The 26,289-nt window shown below is 37.4% G+C and overlaps 1 protein-coding gene across 1 annotated transcript in view; it reads right to left on the reverse strand.

Annotated features, from left to right (window-relative positions):
• Window positions 1–26,289, reverse strand: part of LOC102824771 (complement factor H-like) — a 522,059-nt gene that overhangs the window by 267,263 nt on the left and 228,507 nt on the right. Inside the window, 3 exon segments of the mRNA XM_006834236.1 lie at window positions 11,080–11,296; window positions 13,536–13,690; window positions 15,793–15,975. Of these exon segments, the coding sequence (XP_006834299.1) occupies window positions 11,080–11,296; window positions 13,536–13,690; window positions 15,793–15,975 (555 nt within the window).

Consider the following 26,289-nt stretch of genomic DNA (forward strand, 5'->3'; position numbering starts at 1 on the left):
GGACTGACTGTGAGGGTTGGAAATGTAAAAGTAGACGTTTTATAGCAAGGAGGGGAGTGATTAACTTTTCAGGCTAGGAGTGGAGGTCCCTGGGACCGTCAAGGGAGAGGAGCAGTGAGTGGGACCCTACCCAAAGAAGCAATGATGCCTGAAATGGAGCCAAAGATGATGATGTGGAGCGATGGATCAGCTGGAGACTTTAGATCCAGAGAGGGAGAGCGACTGTGCTGAAGACCTGAGGGGCACGGGGGAAGGACTGCATGGAGGGGATTGTAACTATAGCAATGAGACTATACACGATGGAATGAATGTAAAAGTAATATTCTCCCATGTAAACTATCACATAATTCACAATAAAAAATAATAATAAAAAAAAAGATTAATATCCTAGACATCTGTGAGCTGAAATGGACTGGTATTGGCCATATTGGCTATGCCAGGAACAACAAATTGAAGAGGAATGGCATTATACTCAGCATCAAAAAGAACATTTCAATATCTCTCTTGAAGTATAATGCTGTCTGTGATAGGACGATATCCATATACCTACAAGGAAGATCAGTTTATACCACAATTATTCAAACTTATGCAACAACCAATTCCAGTAATGATGAAGTTGAATAATTCTGCCAACTTCTTCAGTCTGCAATGGATCAAACATGCAATCGAGATGTATTGATAATAAGTGATGCTTGGAATGCAAAGGTTGGAAACAAAGAAGAAGGATCAGTAGTTGGAAAATATGGCCTTAATGATAGATTGAATTATAGAATTTTGCAAGACCAATGATTTATTCATTGTTAACACCTTCTTAAAACCATAAAAGGCAACTATCCATTTAGACCTCATGAAATATAATACTCAGGAATCAAACTGACTACATCTGTGGGTTGAAACAACAGAAAAGCTCAATATCATCAGCTAAACAAGGGCATGGGCAGACTGTGGAATAGACCATCAATTGTTCATCTGCAATCTCAGGCTGAAACTGAAAAATATTGAAACAACTCCACGAGAGCCAAAATAGGACATTGAACATATTATTGTTGTTAAGTGCCATCGAGTTGGTTCTGACTCATAGTGACCCTTTATAGGGTTTCTGTGGATTTGAATTGCTTAACCTGTGGCTCACAGTCCTGTGTTGATCCTACAGTGCCAGATCAGGAGACATTGAACATACTCCACCTGAATTTAAAAACCATCTCAAGAACAGATTTTATGTATTAGATACTAATGACTAAAGACCTGAAGAGTTGTGGGATGATATCAAGACTATCATACAGGAAGAAAGTAAAAGGCCATTAAAAAGACAGGAAATAAAGAAAATGAATGTAAGAAAAAACTCTGAAATTTGTTTTTCAGAGTAGAAATGCTAAAGTGAATGGAAGATAAGAGGAAGTTAGAGTTGAATAAGAAATTTCTAAGGACAACTTGAGAAGACAAAGTCAAATATTATAATGAAATGTACAAAGACCTGGAGTTAGAAATCAAAAATGAAGAACACATTCAGTGCTTCACAACCTTAAAGAACTGAAGAAAAAATTCAGTTCTTGACTTGTAATATTGAAGGATTCTATACTCAAAATAAGGAGCTCTAATAGCATAGTCATTACGAATTGGGCTGCTGACCTTGAGGTCAACATTTCAAAATTACCAGTCATTCCGTGGGGGAAAGATGAGGTTTTCTGCTCCTGTAAGGATTTACAGACTTGGAAACCCTAAACAGGGTCTCTATGTTTTGGGACTGATTCCACGGCACACTACTGCCACCACCACCACACTCAAAATGGACTCCTGGTGTGGCACTATGGGTTAATATGCTAGACTGTAAGGTTGATTTGAACTGCAAGATCAGCAGTTCAATCTCACCAGACACACCTTGGAAACCCTATACAGGGTTGCTCTGAGTCAGAACCAAATCAATGGGACTTAACAACAACAACAACACATGCACAATATTGAATGACATAGAAAGCATCAAAAGAAAATTCTACAAGAATTACAAGAGTGACTGTATCAAAATGTTCAACCATTTTGAGAGGTACCATTTGATCCAGAACCAGAGATACTGATGGAAGATGTTGAAGGTGCATTGAAGACATAGGTGAAAACAAGGCTCCAGGAATTGATGGAATACAAATTTAAGTCTTTCAACAAACTGCTGCAGCACTGGAGGCTTTCACTCATCTATGCCAAGAAATTTGGAAGGTAGCAACCTGGCCAGCAGATTGGAAGAGATCCATGTTTGTGCCCATTCCAAAGAGAGGTGACTAAAACAGAACAAAGAAATCATTGAACACGATCACTAATGTCAAATGCAAGTAAAATTTTGCTAAAAATAATTCAAAAATGGCTACAACAATAAGCACATTGACAGAAAACTGCCAGAAACTTAAGCCAGATTCAGAAAAGAACATGAAACTAGGGATATCATTGTTGATGATAGATGGATCTTGGCTTAAAGCAGAGAAAACCAGAAAGATGTTCACTTGTACTTTATTGACTATACAAAGGCTTATGACTGTGTGGATCAAGGATAACATTTCAAAGAATGGATATGCCAGAACATTTCCTTGTGTTTATGAGAAACTTGTACACAAACCAAGAGACAGTTGCTAGAACAGAACAAGGGATACTGAATGACTTAAAACCAGGAAAGGTGTTTGCCAGGGTTGTATTCTTTAAACACACTTATTCAGTGTGTATGCTGAACACATAATCTGAGAAGCTGGATTATATGAAGAATATGGTATCTAGATTGGAGAATGACTCATTAACAACCTGAATGTGATAAGCAGATGATATGATTTTGCTTGCTGGAAACAAAGAGTATTTAAAATACTGACTGACGAAGATCAAAGACTGCAGCTTTCAGTATGGATTGCATCTCAGTGAAAAGAAAACAAAATCTTCACAATTGAAGTAATTAATTTAATAACATCAAGCAAACTGGAGACAAGTTTTAAGTTGTCCAAAACTTCATTTTACTTGGTTCCACAATCAAAACTCATGGAATCAACACTCAAGAAACCAAATGATAAATTGCAGTAGGCAAATTTGTTGCACAAAAGCTTTGAAAATGTTAAATGTAAAGATGTCACTTTGAAGACTAAGGTGTGCCTGACGCAAACCAAGGCACTTTCAATAGTCTCATATGCATTTGAAAGGTGTACAATGAATAAGGAAGGCAATAGAAGAATGTATGTATTTGAGTTGTCTTGTTGGAGAAGAATATTGAAGGTATCATCAACTGCCAGAAGAATAAACATGTCTGTGTTGCAATAAGTACAGCCATAATGTTCCTTAAAAACCAGGATGTTGAGACTTCATCTCTCATACTTAGGACATGTTATGAGGAGGAACTAGTCCCTGAAGCAGAACACCATGCTGGTAAAATGGAGGGTCAGTGAAACGAGGAAGACACTCAAGGGAGATGAACTGATACAGTAGCATCAGCAGTGGGCTCAAGTGTAACAACAGTGTGGATGATGCTGGACCGGTTAGTCTTTTGTTCTGTAGTACATAAGGTTGTTATGAGTTGGAACTGACTCAAGGCACCTAAAAACAATAACAACAGCATTGTTTTCCAATGATGACATAACTAGCTCTCATGGTGTATGAATGATCAATTTTAACCAGAGTGAAGAGTCCAAGCAGAACAAGGAAACATGAAAACTAAGAAGAAACTGGCAAGAAATAGCACAAAAAACACAAACTTAGCATAAGAAGGCATGCAGAACAAAGGTACAAACAGCACCACAAAAATTCACATAATGACAGCAATTAAGTCATGTGGTTGTTGTTAAGTACCTTGGATTGGGTTCTGACTCATAGTGACCCTGCACAGGGTTTCTGAGGCTGTAAATCTTTATAAGAGCAGAAAGTCTCATCTTTCTCCCACGGGACAGCTGGTAGTTTTGAACTTCTGACCTTGTGGTTAGCAGCCGGGTTCGTAACCACTGCGCTACTTGTTGTTGTTGTTGTTATGTGCCAAAGACACAAATAACACACATTAGAAACCACGTGGGCAATGTCACAACAGAGCCAAAGGAAACCAAAAGGATAATAACAGAATACTATAAAGAGTTGTACTCCAACATATTTGAAAACTTAGAAGTGATGGATACATTTTTAAAAAGCACGACCTACCTAAAATCACACAGAGTGAAGTAGAAGACTTGAACAGACCCTTCACAAAAGAAAAAATTGATTAGGTCATCAAAAAACTCCCAACCAAAAGAAGTCCAGGTCCAGATGACTTCACTGGTGAGTTCTACCAGACATTCAGGGAAGAGCTGTCACCAATTCTACTCAAATCATTCCAGAAGCTAGAGGGGAATCAAAAACTTCCTAATACATTTTATGAAACAAGCATAATCCTCATACCAAAACCAGGGAAGGACATCACTAGGAAAGAAAATTATAGACCAATATCCCTCATGAATATAGATGTAAAAATTCTCAACAAAATCCTAGCCAATAGAATCCAGCAGCACACTAAAAAAATAATACATCATGACCAAGTGGGTATCATAACAGGAATGCAAGGATGGTTTAACATTAGAAAAACATCAATGTAATCCACCATATAAATAAGAAAAAGGAAAAGAACCACATAATTTTATCGATTGATGAAGAAAAGGCATTTGACAAAATCCACCATCTATTCCTGAAAAAGCTCTCAACAAAGTAGGAATTGAAGGGAAATTCCTCAACATAATTAAGAGCATATATACAAAACCAACAGCCTACATTACTCTCAATAGAGAAACTGAAAGCCTTCCCTCTGTGAACAGAAACCAGAAAAGGATGCCCTTTGTCACCACTCCTATTCAAGATTGTGCTGGAAGTTTAAGCCAGAGCTATACTACAAGATAGGGACATAGTGGTTACAAACCTGGGTGCGAATCTCACGGTCAGCAGTTTGAAACTATCAGCTGTTCCGCGGGAGAAAGATGAGGCGTTCTGCTCTCATAAAGATTTAAAGCCTCAGAAAGCCTCTACAGGGTCGATATAATTCAGAACTGACTCCACAGCACATAACAATTTGTTGTTGTTGTTGTTAAGTGCCGTCGAGTCAGTTCCAACCCACAGCGACCCTGTACAGGGTTTCCGAGGGTACATAACAATACCAACAACAAATTGGTAAAGAGGAACTAAAACCCTATTTGCAGACGATATGATTCTATACATAGAATACTCCCAAAGATTCAGTAAAAAAGCTACTAGACCTCATTTGAAGATTCCGCAAAGTGGCAGGATATAAGATCAACATACAAAAATCAGTTGGATTCCTCTATAGTAACAATGACAGTGCTGAAAAGGACATTAGGAAAGCAATACCATTTACAATAGCCACCCAAAGGATGCAATATCTAGGAATAAATGTAACCAGAGATACAAAGGACCTATACAAAGAAAATGACAAAACACTACTATGAGAAACCAAAAGAGACTTTTAAAAGTGGAAGAATATCCCATGCTTCTGGATAGGAAAACTTAACATCATGAAAATGTCAATACTGCCCAAAGCAATATACACATATAATGCAATCCCAATTCAGATTCCAATGACATTTTTCAAATAGATGGAAAAAACAATTACAAACTTTATTTGGAATGGAAAGAAGCCCAGTATAAGGAAAGCACTGCTTAAGTAAAAGAACAATGTTGGAAACCTCTAAGTGCCCAATTTCAACATTTACTAGATGGCTACAGTGGTCAAAACAGCCTGGAACTGGTACAATGAAAGATACAGTGATCAAAAGAATAGAATCAATATTCTGGAAATTAACCCATCCACATATAGCCAACTGATTTCAACAAAGTGCTTAAGTATATTGCATTGGGAGGAGGTAGTCTTTCTAACAGATGGTGTTGGCAAAATTGGAAAGCGATATGCAAAAGATTGAACAAAACCTTTACCTCACCCCCATACAAAAATCAACTCAGCATGGATTCAAAACCTAAATGTGAATACCAGAATTATAAAGGTCATCAATGAAAAAGTAGGTACAAATGTGAGGGCTCTAATATAGGGCATACACAGACTACCAAACATTTTGAAAATTACACAAACAAAAGTAGACAAAATAGATGAGTGGGACATACTGAAAATGAAAAACTTATGTGCATCAAAAGATGTCAACAAATGAGTAAAAAGGGAGCCCACAGAAATGGAAAAAAATCTTTGGCAATGACACATCGGACAAGATTAATATGTAAAATATACAGGAAAATACAACACCTCTATAAGAAAAAGACAACCCAATTAGTAAATGGGCACAGGATGTGAACAGATACTTCACCAAGGAGGAGATCCGGGCAGCCAACAAACCTATGAGGAAATATTCACAATCACTAGCCATTAAAGAGATGAAAATCAAAATAAATGAGATATCATCTCACCCAGCACTAACAGCAAAGATCAAAAAAGTAGAGGAAAATAAACGCTGGCAAGGATGCAGAGAGACTGAGAGCCTCCTACATTATTAGTGGGATTGCAAAATGGTCCAACCACTCTGGAAAGCAATATGGTCCTCCCTCAGAAGGCTGGAAATAGAAATACCTTGTGATCCAGCAATTATTCTGCTTGGTATTTACCCTCAAGAAATACGAGCCATAACACGAGTAGATATATGCACATCAATGTTCATAGCAGCACTATTTACAATAGCAAATAAAATGGAGAAAGCTTACATGCCCATAAATAGAAGAATGGGTAAGCAAACTATGGTACATACACACAATGGAATACAATGTTACCTTGAAGAATAACAAGGAAACTGTCAGCCATCGTATAACATGGATGAACCTTGAGGACATTATGCTGAATGACATTAGTCAGTCACAAAAGGAGAAATATTGCATAGGACCATTACTGTAAAAGGTTAATAAGAACACCTCCTAAAAGGGGGGAATATATATATATATATATATATATATATTTGCTGATCACCAGGAAGTATTGGATGAGGGGAGGGGAGGGAAGGAAAGATGGAGCACAACATAGGGAATGGACACAGGATATCTTGGATGCTGGGGCAGGGACAATACACAAGAAGAGGGAGAGGAATGGAAGAACAGAGTGTATGGGAGAACAGTTAAGCAGGCTTGCATGGGCTAAGTGGGACAGAGGTAAATAATGATGTATGTACCACCTTGGAACAACAAGGCTCTAGGATACAGGTATTGAGGCATGGTTTGAATGGATAATAGAGGGGAAATAATTTTAAGATACTTGGCTGTCTTTTGAAGTTTGTTTTCCCTTGCACACCATAGTAAAATAGACACTTGAGGGGGAGAGAAAGGAATAGCCAGAAACATCACAATAGAAAGCTTGTAAATCCTTATTCAGTCTATAACTGATTGGAATACCTTAAAGGAGGCTAGAACTTGCTGAGTGAAAGAGGCTTGCTGTGGAACCTTTGCATTACATAAAACCATAGGTGGAATCCTGAATCCCATCCAGAATCTTCTGAGGTGGTAAATTTCCACTTGAAAGGCAAGTAGACCAGCTTGGATCTGCTAGAAGAAAAGAAGATACTTTGTAAAAGAAAGACTAGCAGGAAAAATAAAAAACAATAATGGCAGTCTGATTGAGTACTGCAAGAACAACAAAGCTGTTTGCCTGGGAGCCATTAAGGCAAGTGATCAGGATCCCTCAGAGTAAACCCCCTTCCAAGACTAAGACTCAAAGAAATATGTGTGCAGGCTTGTGATCTGGCTGGTGACCACGTTGGTAGGCGGTATGGGAAAGTATAGGGAAAACAGCAATGCAGTTGTGAGCTAAATCCGAACTCGTTCAATAGACTCTTGTGAACCTTGATTGAGACATGGTTGACCAGGTATGGCAAGGCCTGGAGACTCTTGGGCCCAGAGACAGGGGCATGGCCACAGAGGGCTAGAGCTGAGTGTAGAGTCTAGGTGATATGAAGTTAGGGGAGATGCACAATAACACCCATACTTGCAGATTGTACCCACTTGACCTGACTTCAATGGCTGGATATTCAGAACTCAACTAGAAGAAGAAAGAAGAGGAAAAAAGCCAGTCATCAACTACAGTTTGATGAACTTTACCTATATTTATGGATGTAGTAGCTCAAAAGAGGGATCAAATCTTTACAGCGAGGATCATTCCCACCCCCTTGGTACACAGGGTTGACAGGGATGGGCAATTTAGATATTGGATACTCAAAATGGGGTACTACAAAGGCAAGAAGTGACTGGCTTACAAGCTTTCGAGAGGGAGCCTAGATCCAGAGGGTGAAGAGGAAGGTAAAGTCTCCACTGTATAGTATCCAATCTGTCTGGGTGGGACTGATGAAAGGAGATGGGGATAGGATACAATAGTATCTTGTGGTACAATAGTGAATAATTGCTATCAGGACTGACTGTGAGTGTCAGAAATGTAAAGGTAGATGTTTTGTAACAAAAGGAGGCAAATGGTTGATTTTTCAATCTGGAAGTGGAGGTCCCTGGGACCATCAAGTAAGAAGAACAGAGTGCCAGACCCCACCCAGAGAAGCAGTGATGTCAGAAATGGAGGCAGAGAGGATGACATGGAGAGATGTAGCAGCTGGGGACTCTGGACTCAGGAAGGGAGAGGGGCTGTGTGCTTATAGCCATGGGGCAGACTTGCGGGGTCTACCCTTTGGTTGTTTGATGATGTTTGGAGGGGATTGTAATCATTTCAATGAAATGAAATGCGATAGGATGAATGTAAAGCTGGTGTTCTCCAATGTAAACTATCACATAATTTACAATATAAATTTTAAAAAATGTATTAGAACTTTTCCATCCTTTTCTATGCTCTGGAATAGTTTGAGTGGAATTGATGACAGCTGTTCTCCAAATATTTGGAAAAACTTACCAGTGACGTTGTCTGAGCCTAGACTTTTTTTGGTTGAGAATTTTTTGATAAGCTGTTTAATGTCCTCTTTTGTATAGATTTTCTGTTCAAGTTTTCTACTTCACTCTTTGTGAGTTTAATTATGTTGTGTTTTTCTAAGTTTGTATCCAACTATGCTAGATTTGCAAATTTGTTGAAGCATAATTCTTTATAGTACTCTATTATTACCTTTTTTACTTTTCATTAGTTCACTTGTAACATCACCCATTTGGTTTCTTATGCATGTTACCTGCATCTTTTCCCTCTTTTCTTTTCTTAGATTTGCCTGTTGTTTGTCAACTTTATTCATCCTTTCAAAGAATCATCTAATTGTCCTGTTGGGTTGTTGTCTAATTTTTCTGTTTTTGATATTGTTTATTATTTCTGCACTAGTCTTCATTATTTCATTTCTTCTGGTTACTGTAGGTATACTTTGCTGGTCTTTTTCTAATTGCTGGCGATGTCTTAATGTTTTTATTTTGGTTCTTTCTTCGTATTCAATGTCTTATAAATTATCCTTTCAGCATTGCTATTGCTGTGTCCCAAAGGTCTTGGCATTGTGTTTTCATGCTCATTTGTTTCTAGGAATTTTTAAATTTTACTTTCTATTTGTTTAACGACATAATAGCTTTTAAGCAAAGTGTTATTCAGTTTCCATGTATTTGACTTTAATTCCTTGATCTTCCTATTATTTGTAGCTAACTTTTAGTATTGTGATCTGAGAATATGCTTTGTAATATTTTGATGTTTTTTAATTTAAGGAGATTTGCTTTGTGGCCTAACACATGGTCTATTCTCGACAATATTCCATGTGCACTGGAAAAGAATGTGATTTGTGCTGTTGTTGGGTTGAATTCTCTGTATGAATCTATGAGTTCAAGTGGTTTATTGTGTTGTTTATTTCCTTTGTGTGTTTGTTGAGTTTCGTTCTGGTTGTTCTGTCCTTTTTTGAATGTGGTATATTAAAGTTTTCCCATGATGTTGTAGAGTTGTCTATTTCTTTCTTCAATTCTGTCAGGGATTACTTTATGTCTTTTCAGTCACTTTCACTGGGAGCATAGGTGTTTATTATGGTTATGCCCTTTTGTTCAATTGACACTTTAAACATGAGATAATGTACTTCTTTGTCTCTTATGCTAGCTTTTACCTTATAGTTATTTTATAAGAGATTAGTATTGCCACACCAGCTCGTTTTTTACTGCTATTAGCTTGGTATATTGTTTTTGTCCTTAAATTTTTAATCTATTTTTGTATTCATACATAGGGTGTGTCTCTTGTAAACAGCACATTGAAGGATCCTGTTTTCATATCCAATCTCCCACTCTCTGTCTCTTGACTGATGTATTTAATTCATTGATATTCAGTGTAATTATTGATAGATAGGAATTAATTGATGTCATTATTTTTGTTTCTTGTGATGCTGCTGGTTTCTTTTTCTGCATGGCTTGCTGTGCTGAGTTCATTTTGTATCCTTTTTCTTGTCAATTTCTTCATAGTTTTAATGTTTCTAAAATCTTCTTGGATTTTCCATTTCTTGACATGTTGTGATGAGTTACGTTTCTCTGAGATTACCCTATGTTTTATTTATTGCTTCCTTTTTATAAAATAGTCTGTTTTGTCCAGAATTCTACCTGACCTCTTCATCACCTGGATCTCATACTTTTCCACTCCTTCATATTATAGTTATTCAGATCATAGACTGACTTCACTGATGTCTAATTTCATTCTTGTAGTTTTGCTCTATTCTGGACTCTTCCATCTCTGGACTAAGTTCCAGGTGGTATTGCCACATATGTCAATCTCTGTTTATTGTCTTCTCTTTGATCCTCAGTCCAAAGAACTGCTTTGGAGTATGTTTTTGAAGCACTGTCTTGACTTTTACAAAATCCCTTAATTTCTGTTTATCCTGGAATGTTCTGATTTTGCCATCATATTTGATTGACAGCTTCGCTGGGTGTATAATTCTTGGTTGACAGGCTTTTTTTCTTTCAGAGTTTTCTGTATGTCTCCCCATTGCCTTCTTGACTATATGGTTTCTGCTGAAAGATCAGAGCTGAATCTAACTGGCTTGTCTTTGTAGGTGGCATTTCTTTTTTTCCCTAGCAGTTTTTAGGATTCTTTAGTTGTCTTTGATTTTGGAGAGTATGACTATGTTATATATTGGTTATTTTCTTTTGGGTGTATCCTGCCTGGGGTCCATTCTGCTTCTCGAATGTTTGTCTTCTTGGCTTTCAAGATGTAAGGAAAATTTTCTTCCAGTAACTTTCTGATTCTATCTGTGGTTTTCTTTAGTTCTTCCTGTTCTGAAACTCCAATCGCCCATAGGTTATTCCTCTTCATGTTATCCCACATTAATCTCAGACTTTCATCAATTTTCATTATTCTCTTTTCTGCTTGTTCTTCTGTCTAGCAGTATTGAGAGATATGTTTTCTCTAATAAGAACTGAGAGGTCTGTCTTCTCTAATAAGCTTGCTAATTCCAACTTCCATCCCTTTAGTTCTACTCCTATGTCCTTTCAGTGTATTGTCCATTTCTGATATTTCAGTATTGATCCTCTGGACCTCTTTTTGCAAGTTTCGTGTTGTCCCCAATGCTTTATCTATTTTGTTTAATTGTTCCTGTTAGGCTTTTCTGATTTCTCCCTTATTTTCCTTGACCTTTCTGTGGAACATTTGGATGCACCTCAATATCATTCTCCTGAATTGCTTTTCATGTAATTTCAAACGTGTTTTTCACCCAATGGTCACCCTGTTCTTTATCCTTTTGGTCATTTATTTGACTTATTCTGTGTTATTTCTGCACATGAGCAGAATATTTGGTGTTGCTTTTTTAGGCATTATGGTGTTCTTATATTTGTATTAATTAAACCAATGTATGTTGGTGTATTCCTAAGCTCCCTCCAATTGCCTCCTGATAGGTGTGATCAGGAAATGGGCTTCTCTTTTCACTGTTCTTACTGCTCAATTCAGAGTGGTCTTAACAGGCGTGGATTTTAGACACTTCTTTGATGTATTAAAGCTCATATTGGTACTTGCCCAGATGGTGGGGTTTTATAGCATGTGATTGTAGCTTGGCTGTATGGCCACAATTACTATCACTTGTTGGTTATGGTAAGAGGAAAAAGAGGCCATCCCAAGACAGAAGGACCAAATAAGCCAGACTAAACATGTAAGTCCACAGAAAGATTGGAAAATATGAGTAAGACTAATTTAACTGCAATGTCGGTAGTTCAAGCTCACCAGCTGCTTCTTGGAAATCCTTAAAGGGTCACTGTGGGTGGGAACCAACTCAATAGCACTTAACAACAACAACAAATGGTCTCTTGCCTTCAAAGCCAGCTGAGAAATTTCAAGATGTTCCCGCTGTGTCTCATGGTTTTGTTTTTCACTTCTTTTTTTTATTTTTGTCTCCTCTCCTGAAGTCCACTCAACTTTTTCTCCTATCGAAATCAAGCCCAGGTTTGACCTGACCCACTTTGCAAGAAACTCCTGTTGCAAGCTCATCCTGTTGACTCCTTTTCCTTCTTCAATTCTGCGTCCCGTGATCTGCACTTTGCAGATCTTTCCACTGTGTAGCCAAATCTTCCTTAGGTCTGGTCCACAGAGCAGAGATGAGTAGACAGAGCAAAAGAAAAGAATGAAAAAGGAATAATAAGAAAAGGTATTCTCACACCTTTATCTTTGTAGATGTGTCAGTTTTCTGCAATGGGAGTGCATTATTAAATGTCTGTCTGCTCACTCCCATTAATAATGGTTATGGTAGACATGTTAGCCACCCCAAATCAGAAGCCACATCCTTTCTTGCTTCTACTTCAAATCTTATTCCTGGTAAGCACTCTATCCACTTATTATCCCTTTATCTGAAGTTCAGATTTCTGGGACTGTCCTGTGAATCTGTTTCATTTGGTTTTTGTATTTTACTGATGGGGTTCTGCACTGCTTTTCTGTCTAGTCCACAATCAAGCCCTGCCTACTGGATTTTTATGACTTTTTTTTGGTCAATAATATTACTGTTATATTCCCAACTCTATTTTAATATCTTGCTATAATTTATTTGAATTATTAAGTGTATAAATAACTTATAGATCATAATTTAATCCTTTTGAGCGTATTCATCTAAAGATAGATAAGTAAACTAATATCAGGGACTGATAAATAACTACTTATATTTTATTACTAGTGTAGACCAGACTTAGTATGGTTTTTAATGTTTGTCATGTAATATTACTTTGAAGATGGAGACCATCAGATCTTTAAGAGTTCCAGAGTGTGTCAAATGCTATACTGAAGACTTTGAGAGTGTGATGAAAGTGATGGTCCAAAGCAGACATTGAAGTGAATTCCTCTGATTTCTTTCTAATGATGCTTTAGGAACAAGACATACAGATTTGGCATTGACACATTTTAATATTCTATATACTAGGTCAGATACTGATCTCTCAGATTATAATTACATCATTCATTTAATATTTAATTCAAAATCTAATTTGTGAATAAAAATGATTGAACACTTATAAAAATAAAATTTGGAAAATTAGGTTAACGATACAAAATTTAGGTAATGTATGTTCTTTGATTACATAAATGCATTTTGACCGTGGCATTAGTGACAATGGGGATATTCCAACTTTCCTTCATGACACACTGCTCGAAAAGAGTCTTGGGATGTCACAGGATAATATCGCCATTTACATCTAAATTCAACAGTATCTCCAGTTTTGGAATACACTATTTCATCATATTTCCATCTTAACTCTATGTTACGTATTTCCATCTCTTCTTTTGATATTACACATGCATCTGAAAGTAGATAAACATAAATTATCAGCATATACAACAACAAAATTTTAGAAGATAGCAGACAAGGCAGATGTACTACATGGAGCCTCTACAACAAAGATCAAAGAGACAAAGCAAAACATGAATAGATAAAAATTCTGCCATCCTAAACAACAGAAGAAAGGTCAGAGAGGTGGATGGAATGCTTGCTGAAAGGAAAAGCTGAACAGGGGCAGTGAGAGAGATAGACTGACTGGTGAATGGCTGACCAGATGAGGCTCCACCATCTTGTCAACAGGTTTTCCCTTAGAGGGAGGTCTGGCAGAGCAGATGTGCATGGGTTATAGAAAAGGAGAGATTTTTTTTCTTTTCCCCATGTTCCTCTGGTGACCAGAAGTATGACCAGCTCCTACCCTCAACTGCCTCCAGCACAAACCCTGCTTTCTAAGAATTCAGAGCTGTGTGTTTGAAGTCATGCTAGTGTGAAGTGGAGGTCAACTGCTCCATTTAGATGTGCCACTTAGGTGCCTGGATTCAGGTGGGCTTGGCTCCAGGCCTACAGAATCTACTGAGTCACCAGACCAGCATTTAACCATTCACTCTGTTCCCAGCTTCTCTGTGATGCTAAAAGACATTGAAACCAGCACCATCAAGGGTGCCCACACACTGCTTCCAGCTTGAGTGCCCTGAATATAGATACTAAATGCCCTGCAACAGAAGAATGGCTAAATCAACTTTATTATATATACACAATGGAATACTTCAAAATGTTGAGGAATACTGATGAATCTGGGAAAAAACAAACAATGTGTCTGAACCTGGAGAAGAATCACAAAAGGACAAACATTGTATGAAATCAATGTCGTAAAACATTAGGAAAAGTTTTTCTCAACAAAAGAAACAATCTGTGATGGTTGCAAAGGGATGTACTGGGAGGGGAAATTATTCATGGGCTAGAGAGAGTAGACACAAGTTAACATGGATGACAGGGCAGGCAGCATACAACAAGAGAGACATGAGTAGAGAAAAGATGAAGGTTGCAGGAAATGCAGGGAGAAATGCAATAGTTAAAGTGAATAGAGGTAAATAATGAAAACTGTTGGTACATGGAGCGGATTGGAACCACGTATTAAAGCAAAATGCATGGTTTGTTGAATGTAAAACTGATGACTGGACTGTAAAACTTCACTCAATTCACAATAAAAAGCTAAAACAACAACAAAAAACCACACAAGCCCAAAAGGCATATTTTCATAGACTTTTAGGTCTTCAAGTTGAATGTTATGGATTTAAACATTCTTTCTCTAAATCTTTCCTGTCCCTTTGAAAAATCAGCATGTATATTCGATTATGGAGCTTTGGTGTGGCACTATAAGATAAGCAATGGACTGTGAACCACAAGATTGGCAGTTCAAGCCTATCAATTGCTCCTTAGAAGCCCTCTACAGAGTCGCTATACGTCGGAACCAACTTGACCTCATTTAACAACATATTTATTGTTAAAATAGTAAACCTAACTAAACTAACTGATTGCCGTCAGATCAATTTTGGATCACTCATTAGAATCCTGTGGTACACAGTAGAACTGCTTTATAGGGATCTTGTCTAAAATAGTTCTGGAAACAGATCACCAGGGCTTTTTTCCCCAGCATTCATTGGTGGGTTCAAACAACCAGCCCTCAAATTAGTAGATGAATGCCAGTCATTTGCCTGCCCAGTGACCTTAAATTGACAAATAATGCAAAAATGGCATATTATGCACAATGAGTGATAACTAACCTTATTATCAGAGAAACATAACATGAATTATTGTATTAAAAAGTTTTGTATTAAAGAAATGCTCATATATAGCATTTCAATAAAAAGCATACTTCCTGTGAAACTTCACATCCTCACATATTAATAATGGAAAACACTATGGAGCAGTTCTACTCTGAAATGAATGGAGTTGCACTGAACAAGAATTTACTCAGTAGTCAAATGTTTTGGTTTATTCATATGTGGAGTTTGGGTGGTCAACACAACGATGTTTTGCTATTTCTAAATAACACATTATAAACAGCACTATATAATGTTCATTACTCTGATTTTTCCAGGATTAAAGCAAATATTGAAGTACTTACTTAAACATTTTGGTGGTTCTGACCACTGTCCATTCAAGCATGTTACACGGTTGGTACCCTGAAGCGTATAAAAGGACTGGCATTGGTACTGAACTGATGATCCTGGAGCATATTCATGTAATGGGAACGAAGTGATGTCTCCATTTTCAATAGGTGGAGGAGCCCCACATTTTTCTTCAGAATCTAAAAAATATCATTATTTGATTTATTGAGAAATTAGATCAATATATAGATTAAATCAAGACAAATACACACAAAGCATAAATCTAACATTGAGATTTGTGGTCCTCATGAAGTTGTTATTGTTGTCATTGTCCTCATGAAGTTGTTAAACAAAATTTTATCATCAAATACGATGCTCAGCGTATGTACAGAAATTACTTAAATCATTTCTATTTAAAATGTGATGAGAGTCAATTTACTAGTTGGGTAAAATGAAAGTGAAATTTACACTCTTTAGTTGAAGTATCATAACGGCAATAGAAATCATAAGTATGGTTGTATGTTTATATTTTATTTCAAGCACAACCACTGGATACAACTGTTACACAAACAGGTAAACTAAAGGGCAATGCAGAGAAATCAAAATGAAATTCTTTAAAAAATTCTAGAAACCTACAAGATAAGCAAGACAATGGAAATAGGAAGAAGAAACAGAAAACAAACAAAATAATTAACAAAATGCCAAAATATATCTTAACTTATCAATACTATTTAAATATAAATGGACCAAATATACTAATTTAAACAGTGTGAATACTTGGGTGAAAAAGAATAAGATCCAACTGATAACATAGGTGGGCTACTAGCCTCAAGGTAAGCAGTTCAAAATTGCCAATTCTTCCATCAGAGAAAGATGAGACTTCTAAAATTTACAGTCTTGGAAAACCTATACAGGGTCACTATGAATCAGAACCAAATCCACAGCACATAACCACCACCACTACCATATGTTGTTTATGAAGGATTGAAGAAAAAATTTATGCCTCGATAGGCAATTATGAAAGATTCTATGGCCAAAAAATTGAATGATGTAGCAAGCATACAAAAAGATGGAAGAAACACTGTATCAAAAAGAAATGATCAATGTTCAACCATTTCAAGAGATAGCATATGATCAAGATCCAATGTAACTAAAGGAAGAAATCCAAGCAGCACTGACAGCATTGGTGTATAACAAGACTTCAGGAACGGATGGAATACAAATTAAAATGTTAAAAAAAAAAAAAAATGGTGCAGCACTGGAGATGCTCACGTGTCTATGTAAAACAATTTGGAAGACAGCCACTTGGTCAGCTGGAAGAGAACCATATTTGTGACCATTCCCAAAAGAGGTGACCCACAAAGTACAGAAATCAGCCAACATTACCATCAATGTCACATGTAAATAAAATTTTGCTTAAGATAATTCAAAAAGGGTTACAGAGTGCATTAACAGTGAACTGTCAGAATTCAAGTCATATTCCAAAGAGACTTTGGAACTAGAGATATCATTCCTGACATCAGAAGGATTTTGGTTGAAAGCAAAGAATATCAGAAAGATGTTGACTTGTGATTTAGTGACTATTCAAAGGCTTTTGACTATATGCACCATGACAAACTATGGATAACATTATAAAGAATGAGTTTTCCAGAAGATCTAATTGTGCTGATGAGGAACCAGCAGCTAGACTAAGAGGCAGCTGCATCAAGAAGACAAAGGGATAATGAATGGGTTAAAATCAGGAAAGGTGTTCACCAGGGTTGTATCCTTTGACCATACTTATTAAATCTGTATACTGATCCAATAATTCAAGAAACTGTATTATGTGAACAAGAATATGGCATCAATATTCAAGAAAGACTCATTAACAACCTGCAATATGCAGATGATACAACCTTGCTTTCTGGAAACAAAGAGAACTTAAAATACTTATTTATGAAGATCAAAGACTACAGCTTTCAGATGGATTGAACCAAAATGTAAAGAAAAAAAATCCTCACAATTGGATTAATAAATAACATCATGATAAATAGAGAAAAGATTGAAGTTGTCTGAGATTTCATTTTGCTTGGATCCACAATCAACACTCAAGGGAGTAAAGAATTCTAACCACATATTACATCCAGCAAATCTGTTGCACAAAACCTCTTTAAAGTGTTCAAGAGCAAAAACATCACTCTGATGACAAAGTTGTGCCTCACCCAAGCCATAGTGTACTGGTATGGTGCTACAGGATAATGCACTGGACAACAAGGTTGATTTGAACTGCTAGATCGGTCCTTCTTGGAATCCCTTTATAGGGTCACTATGAGTTGGAACCAACTCAACAGCACTTAGCAAAAACAACAAAGGAAGAACATATAAGAATTAATGCATTTGAATTATAACATTTTAGAAGACTACTAAAAAGTAACATGCACTACCAGAACAAACAAGTCTTTCTTGGAAAAAGTACAGAATGCTCCTTTGAGGCCAGGGTGGCAAGACTTTGTCTCTCATAGTTCAGATGTGTTATTAGGAAGGACCAGTCCCTAGAGAAGGACATCACGTTTGATAAGTGGAGAGTCAGTGATAAAGAGGAAGACCCCCAAGATGGTGAATTGAAACAGTGGCAGCAGCAATGGGCTTATATGTAACAATTGTGAGGATGGTGCTGGGTATGAGATTCTGAAACTCCTTTTCCAGCATAGAGATGCTAAAGCAAAGGGAAGAAATGAGGAGGTTAAAGAGCTGATTAGAAAACATCACAAATTAGCTTAAATGCAATAACAAAATGTGCAGAGACCTGAAGTTTTAAAATGACAAGGGAAGAACACACTCAGCATTTCTCAAGCTGAGAGAACTGAAGATAAAATTCAAATTCAACTTTGGTATTTAAGTACTCTATGGGAAAAATATTGCATGATGCAGAAAGCATCAAAAGAAGATGGAAGGAATACATAGAGTCACTCTACCGAAAAGAAATGGTCAGTGCTCAACTATTTCAAAGCGTAGTGTATGATCAAGAACCAATGATACTGAAAAAAGAAATCCAAGGTTCTTTGAAGGCATTGGCAAATAACAAGTCACTAGTAATTGATGGAATATAAATTGAAATCTTTCAACAAACCAGTAAGGCACTGGAGGCACTCACTCATCTATACTAAGAAATTTGGAAGACAACTACCTGGCCAACCGACTGTATTTTTGTCCATTTTGTATTTTTGTCCATTCCAAAGAGAGGCAACCCAACAGAATGTGGAAGTCATCAGACAATATCATTTTTACCACATGCAAGTAAAATTTTGCTGAAGATAATATAAAAATGACTATAATCAAACATTGACAGAGATCTTTTAAGAGTTCAAGCCGGATTCAGAAGAGGACGTAAAATAAGGGATATCATTGTTGACATCAGATGGATCTTGGCTGAAAGCAAGATGTTTACTTGTGCTATATTGACTACACAAAGGCTTTTGATTTTATTGATCATGACCAGCTATGGACAACATTGTGGAGAATGAGTATTCTGGAACACTTACTTGTGCTCATTAGCAACTTGTACATAGAATTACAGGATGTAATTCAAAAAGAACAAGGGAATACCAAACAGCTAAAGTTAAGAAAGGTGTGTGTCAGGGTTGTATTTTTTCACAATCTTGTTTAATCCATATATGAGGAAAAAACATGGCATCAGTAACAACCTTCAATATGCAAATGATAACAACCTTACTTGCTAAAAGTGAAGAGGACTTAAAATACTGATGAACATCAAAGATTTTCATTCCACATGGGTTGAACCTCACTATATATATATATAAAAAGATTCCTCATCTCTGGGCCAATGAACAACAACCATATAAATGGAGAAAAGTTTGAAATTGTCATTTAGCTTGTATCAGCCATCAACACTCATGGAAGCTGCAGTCAAGAAATCAAATACATCATTTGATGTAGTTGCCTAATGCAATCAAGAGCAATGACTGAATCACGAATAGCTATGTCAGTCTGAGGACTAAAGTGCCCCTGACGCAAACCATGGTATTTGCCTTTGAAAGCTGGACAGTGAATAAAGAAGACCATAGAAGAATTGATGCATTTGAACTATGGTGTTGTAGGAGAATACTGAAAGTGCTATGGGCTGCCAAAAGAACCAACAGATCTGTGTTGGAAGAAGTGCAGTCAGAGTGCTCCTTGGAGGCCAGGATGGTCAAACTTCGTCTCTCATACATTGGATATATTATCAGGAGGGGCCAGTTCATGAAGAAGGATATCATGTTTGGTAAAGTGGAGGATCAGAGAAATAGAGGAAGATCCCCAATGAGATACATTGGCTCAGTGGACAGCAATGGACCAAAACATAACGATTGTGAGGTTGGCACAGAATGGGACAGTGTTTCGTTCTGTTGTGCTTGGGTCGCTGTGAGTCGGTCCCAACTCAATTACACCTAACAAGGACAAAATTCCACAAGTACTACTTTGTTGTTGTTAAGTGCCTTTGAGTCAGCTCTGACTCAGAGCAACCCTGTGTAATGTTTCCAAGGTGTTAAATCTTTGCAGAAGCAGAAAGCCTCATCTTGCTCTCATGGAGCTGCTGGCAGGCCCGAATGATGGTCCCTATGATTCCTAATGTAGTTCTTACTGTGTGGAGCCTTTGCATTACCTGACTACTACATTACTGCCTTTTTACATAACTGTGTGTTATCACTACTATCTGTGTACAAATTTTTAGGAAATAAGATATTCTACCTGTGGACCTGTAGATGAGAGAGAGAAGAGGAAGGGCTGATTGGTCCAAAGTGTGGTGAGACCTGGAGACCCTTGTGCCCATGGACAAAGACATACCCACAGAGGGCCTGAGTTTAGAGTGAAATATCCAGCTGATATGAAGTGAGGGAAGATGCACAAGAACACCCAAACTTGTATTCAGTATAAGTTTTGTCCTAGCCTTGATGGCTTGATAATCAGAACTCAACTAGTTTAATTTAAAAGTGTGTGTTGGGGGGAGAAAGAGTCCCCACTGAATAGTTTCATCTTGTCTAGATGGGTGTGGTGAAAGGAGATGGAGATAAGATTCATATGATTCAATAGTGAATAATTGTTATCATGACTAATTGCAACTGTCAGAATGGTAAAGGTAGAAGTTTTGTAACAAAAACAGGGGATTGGTTAGTCTTACAATCCAGAAACAGAGGACCCTAGTACCATCAAAGGAGAAGAGCACAAGCAAAATGTGGCACCTTATACAGAGAAGCAGCGATGTCAGAGATGGGGTCATCGATAGGGGGAGCGGCTGAGGACTCTAGATTCATGGGAAGTGAGGGATTAAGAGCTGGTGGCCAGGAGGCAGACTTGCAGAATGTGGCCTTTAGAGGTATAATATATGCCTGAGAGGTTTGCTTGTTTTTGTTTTTTTAAATAGCTAAAATGAATAGAGAGAAATACTGTTAACTGATGGTATATGGAAGGGAATATAATCATTGTAATGAAACCAGGTGTATGATTTAGTAAATGTAAAACTGATGATCTGCCCTGTAAACTTTCATCCAAGCCACAATAAATACCTTTAAAAAATGCACCCAGTAGTATAATTAATTATAACTGGTCATTGATTACACTTGAATAAGAATTTCCTAACTGAAGTAGGATAAACATGACTTAAAACGAAGCCCAGAGGAGGAGACAAGATGATATGATAGTGACACACTATCAAATATGCCTGAAGACACATGAACAGCAGAAGACAAAACAGATGACTGAGAACACGTAAAGATCAGAATTATTGTGCATCAAAATATTTCACCAAAATGCTAAAAAGAGAACACACAGACTAAGCAAAACTTTGGAAATGGAATATCAGATAGGGCAGTAATATCTAAAATTTGTAGAACATTTTACCACCTCATCAAGGAAAATATAAGCAATTCAATTAAACAATGTGGGAAGGACATGCACAGACATGTCACCAAACAAGATATTCAGGTGGGCAAGTAACATAGTTAGAAACGGCTGTGATCATTGTCCATTAGAGAGATGCACATTCTAACAACAATGAGATTTCATCTCAGGCCAGCATTAATAGCAAAGTTAAAAAAAAAAAAAAACAAATGTTGTAGAGATTATGGAGGACTACAACCCTCATAATTTGCGGGTGGAACTGTAAAATGGTGCAACCACTGTGGATAATCGAAGGGCACAATCTTAAAAAGTTGGAAATAGAAATAGTATATGACACAGCAATTCTTCTAATCGGTATGTATCCACAAGAAATAATAGCCATGACATAAATAGATATGTGAACACCCATATTCACTGAAGCACTCTTCACAATAGCCAGTGGATGGAAACAGCCTAAATGCCCCTCAACAGAAGAATGAATGAGCAAACTTTGATACATACACACAGTGAAATTCTACACAATGTTGAACAATAATGATGTATTTGCAAACACTTCATAATGTGGATGAACCTGGAGGAAATAATGCTGAGTGAAGTTACTCAATCACAAAAGGGCAGATATTAAAGGAAGCACTACTATAAAAAGTCAAGGAACGGTTTTTCACACTAAAAGACACATTCTTAAATGGTCTCAAGGTGTGGGAAGGATGGGAGAATAATTCACTGACTAGAGAGCATACGTGTTAACTCGAGTGACAGCAAATACAATATGCAAGAGGGAAGTTGGCAGAAGAATGATGAAGACCGGTAAAAGATAAGAGTATTGCAAGAGTTAATGGAATAGAGGTAAATACTGTTATATGCACAATCCTAAAACAACAGTGATCTATGGGTACAAACACAGACTGAAAGCGTGTTGGAGAATATCCACAAATATATAAAGGGTTGACAGAGGGTATTTGTACATGAGCTTTTACCTTTCCTGCAAAAATATCTATGAATGTGGTGAAGCAAGCCAGGGTCAAAATTATTAAAACTTCCTACACATTACCAAACACCTTGGGTGAATGAGTTGGTGGGCCTGGGGACTCAGGATCACAGTTTCAGGGGACACCACGGTCAACTGGCATAACATTGTCCATAAAGACAGTGTTCTACATCCTACTTCAGTGAGTAGTGATTGGAATCTTAAAAGCTCAGGAGTGACTATCCAAGGTACAACAAGGAAAGAAGAATGCAGAAGAAAGAAGAGTGATGAAAACTGAAGATACTTGGAATCAGTTAGTACAACGGACTAATGAGATACAAGAACACCAGTCTCCATGCCTCTGAGACTAGAAGAACCTGGTGATTCTCAGCTACCACTAGCTACTATTCTGAAAGGGATCATATTAGAAAAGGGGTGGTGCATGTCTGACCCACGGTCTATATAAAACCTCAAAATCATTTTGTCTGACACCTTCAAGGAAACTGCAGTTCCAGATATCACATTGGTGGTAGTGGTGGTAGTGTTTCATGGAGTAGGTTCTCATTCATAGCAACCTTGCATAGGGTTTCCGAGGCTGTAAATCTTTATGGGAACAAAAAGCCTCATTTTAGTCCCTCAGAATGGCTGGTAGTTTTAAACTGCTAACGTTGAAGTTAGCAGCCCGACTCATAACTACTACACTACCAAAGCTCCATAGCCATCACATTAGGTATGAGTTGACTAAATGTTTGACCAAATATAGCGGGCTATATTTTAAGCTGATAATTTTGTATGGCTCACAAATGATGTTATAAATTTTAGCAGACTAAAGATTCCCCACTCCTGCATTACAAGGTCCTGGATAGAGTGGGAGAAAATGTGGAACAAAATTCAAAATTGTAAAGGAGAACAGGGGAGAGATGGTGCTTGATGGTGGCTAGGGTGGAGGTGCAGTGAAGTTTGCCCTCAGCGATACCACATAATACCAGGCAAAGCAGATCCAGGGCAGAGCTCAAAAACTCAAAACCACAGAGATAGGAATAGGTTTGAAGGCTTATAGCTACTGGAACTTGTAGAAAAATAAAGAAATCGTGTACTTTTGAATCTTCCCAGCACAGCAGCCCCAAGCCGACAACTTGGGTGAAACCAAATGGCAAGACCAAGCGGGAAAGCAGAGCAAAGGTGGATACTACACTTTGTTGGTTATGCTTTGTTCTGATCTTCTTTTTGAGGGGGGGGGTATCTGTTCTTTGCCCCCCCCCCCCCACTATTTACCCATCTCCATTCTGGTATCAAACGACATATTGCATTATGCAAAACTGCTGCACAAGACATTTTTAAAGTGTTGAAGAGCAAAGATATCAGCTTGAGAACTAAGGCACACCTGACTCAAGCCACGGTATTTTCAACAACCTCATATGCATGCAAAAGCTAGACAGTGAATAAGGAAGACCATAGAAGAATTGATGCTTTTGAGTTATGGTGTTGGAGGAGAATATTGAAAGTGCCATGGGCTGCCAAAAGAACCAACAGATCTGTGTTGGAAGAAGTGAAGCCAGAGTGCTCCTTGGAGGCCAAGATGGCCAAAGTTCATTTCTCATACTTCGGACATATTGTCAGGAGGGACCAGTCACTGCAAACGGATATCATATTTGGTAAGGTAGAGGGTCAGAGAAAAAGAGGAAGACCGCCAGTGAGATGAATTGGCAAAGTGGCAGGATCAATGGGCTCAAGCTTGGTAACAATTGTGATGTTGGCTCAGATGAGTTGGTACTGACTTGATGACACCTAACAACAACAGCTATCACAAATGAAAAAATTATTTATGTGCACAGATACACACATGTTATTTGATGGTTACCAGAAATGGGAGTGAAGAAGAGGGAAAATCACTTAGTTCATAATTTCTGTTGTTGTTGAGTGTTATTGAGTTGGTTCTGACTCATAGCAACCCTGTATATGGTTTCTGGGGAACAGCTGGTAAGTTTGAACCACTGACCTTTTCAATATATAGTGATACAAGATAAATCCTTCAGGTTGAAAGGTAATCAAAATTCACAGTGACTACAATAATGGTCTCAAATTTGACAACAATTGGGAGGACGATACAGGACCAGACAGTATTTCCTTCTATTATCTTATGGATTCTCTGAGTCAGAACTGACTGGATGGCACCTAACAACAGCAACAACAATCTTTAAGCAGATACTGTGGCAGGTGGTAAAGATGAGCAAATATGAGTAAGTGACACAGACTAACTCACAACCATATACGAGTATGGCAGATGATAATCCCACATGTGTATTTATATACATCCTTGTGAATGTATCCTTGCATATGATACAGCAAAGATATGTAAATTTTTTAATCATAAGCAAGCATCTGTGAGGGAGTGAGTTATTAGACCTGGAGGCTTAGGACCACAGTTGTGGGGGACATCATCAATTGATATAACACAGTCTATAAAAGCAATGTTCTACTCCTACTTGGTGATCTTAAAATCTTGTAAGTGGTTAGGGTGCAACTATTGGTCTCTCCCTGTCCAGAGCAAATAAGAGCATACAAAATCAAAGATGACAAGAGACAATTAGTTCAAAAGCCCAAAAGACCAAGTCGACCTCAACCTCCATAAGACCAGAAGAAATTGATGGTGCCTAATAGTGCTGCTATCTGTAAAGAAAGGGATCACAATAGAGGATTCTAGATAGATAATGAGAAAAATGTGAAAATCATAAAAATAGACAAAGCTTACTGGTCTGGCAGAAATTGGTGGAACTCCCCTGAGACTAGGGCCTTAGAACTGAATTCACAATCATGGCTCAACTTTCACAGAAATAATAGGCCTGCAAGTTGAACCATAACAATTAGGTGAATGCACTCATAATAATCAACAATTTGAGATCAAAAGGACAGCATTTGTCCAGGTATAAAGTTCAAAAGGCAGGAAGGAAAAAGAAAGAAGGAAGAAGGAAAATGGTAAACAGAAAGGAAGTGGGAATGTGCTATTACATTGTGGTGATTGCAATCAATGTCATGAAACAAAATGTGACTAAATTTTCATTGGGAAACCAATTTTCTTTGCAAACTCACTCAAATCACAATAACGCGTTTAAAAAGATAGAATGAAGCCCACTGGGAGCCTAAATCATTGCAACACTTACAACAGTGGTTCAGGGAAAGATTAGGTGGGGCATAGAGACAGGATTACTTTCTTCTGAAATTAAAATCATCTCTAACTTGACTGGCTTTATGGTTATCAAAGTGTATGTATTTATCAAAAGACATTGCCTACACACTATACAGCAGGTGATGTGAAAAGAAATTGGAAAATGTGAGAAAATCAATACATTCCTAAGAGTTTTCAAGCCAAATAACAGAAATCACAACTAAGAATGACAAAAAATTTTGGAAAATAAGCAAACAAAAGTAGCACCAAAAAGTTCAAAATTCATCAGAGATCATTTCAAATTATTAAGCAAGATAGATGGTCAAATCACACACACACACACACACACAAAAATTAAGCTTACATAAATAATATATGTTAAATAAGAGACATAATTCATAATAGATAAGACATTGGCAAAGAACAAGGCACCAGGAATTGATGGAATAAAAATTGAAATCTTTCAAGAAAGTGAGGCAGCACAGGAGGCACTCACTCATCTCT

This window comes from Chrysochloris asiatica, unplaced genomic scaffold (genome assembly GCF_000296735.1).
Source record: "Chrysochloris asiatica unplaced genomic scaffold, ChrAsi1.0 scaffold00009, whole genome shotgun sequence".
In the NCBI taxonomy this organism is placed as follows: domain Eukaryota; kingdom Metazoa; phylum Chordata; class Mammalia; order Afrosoricida; family Chrysochloridae; genus Chrysochloris; species Chrysochloris asiatica.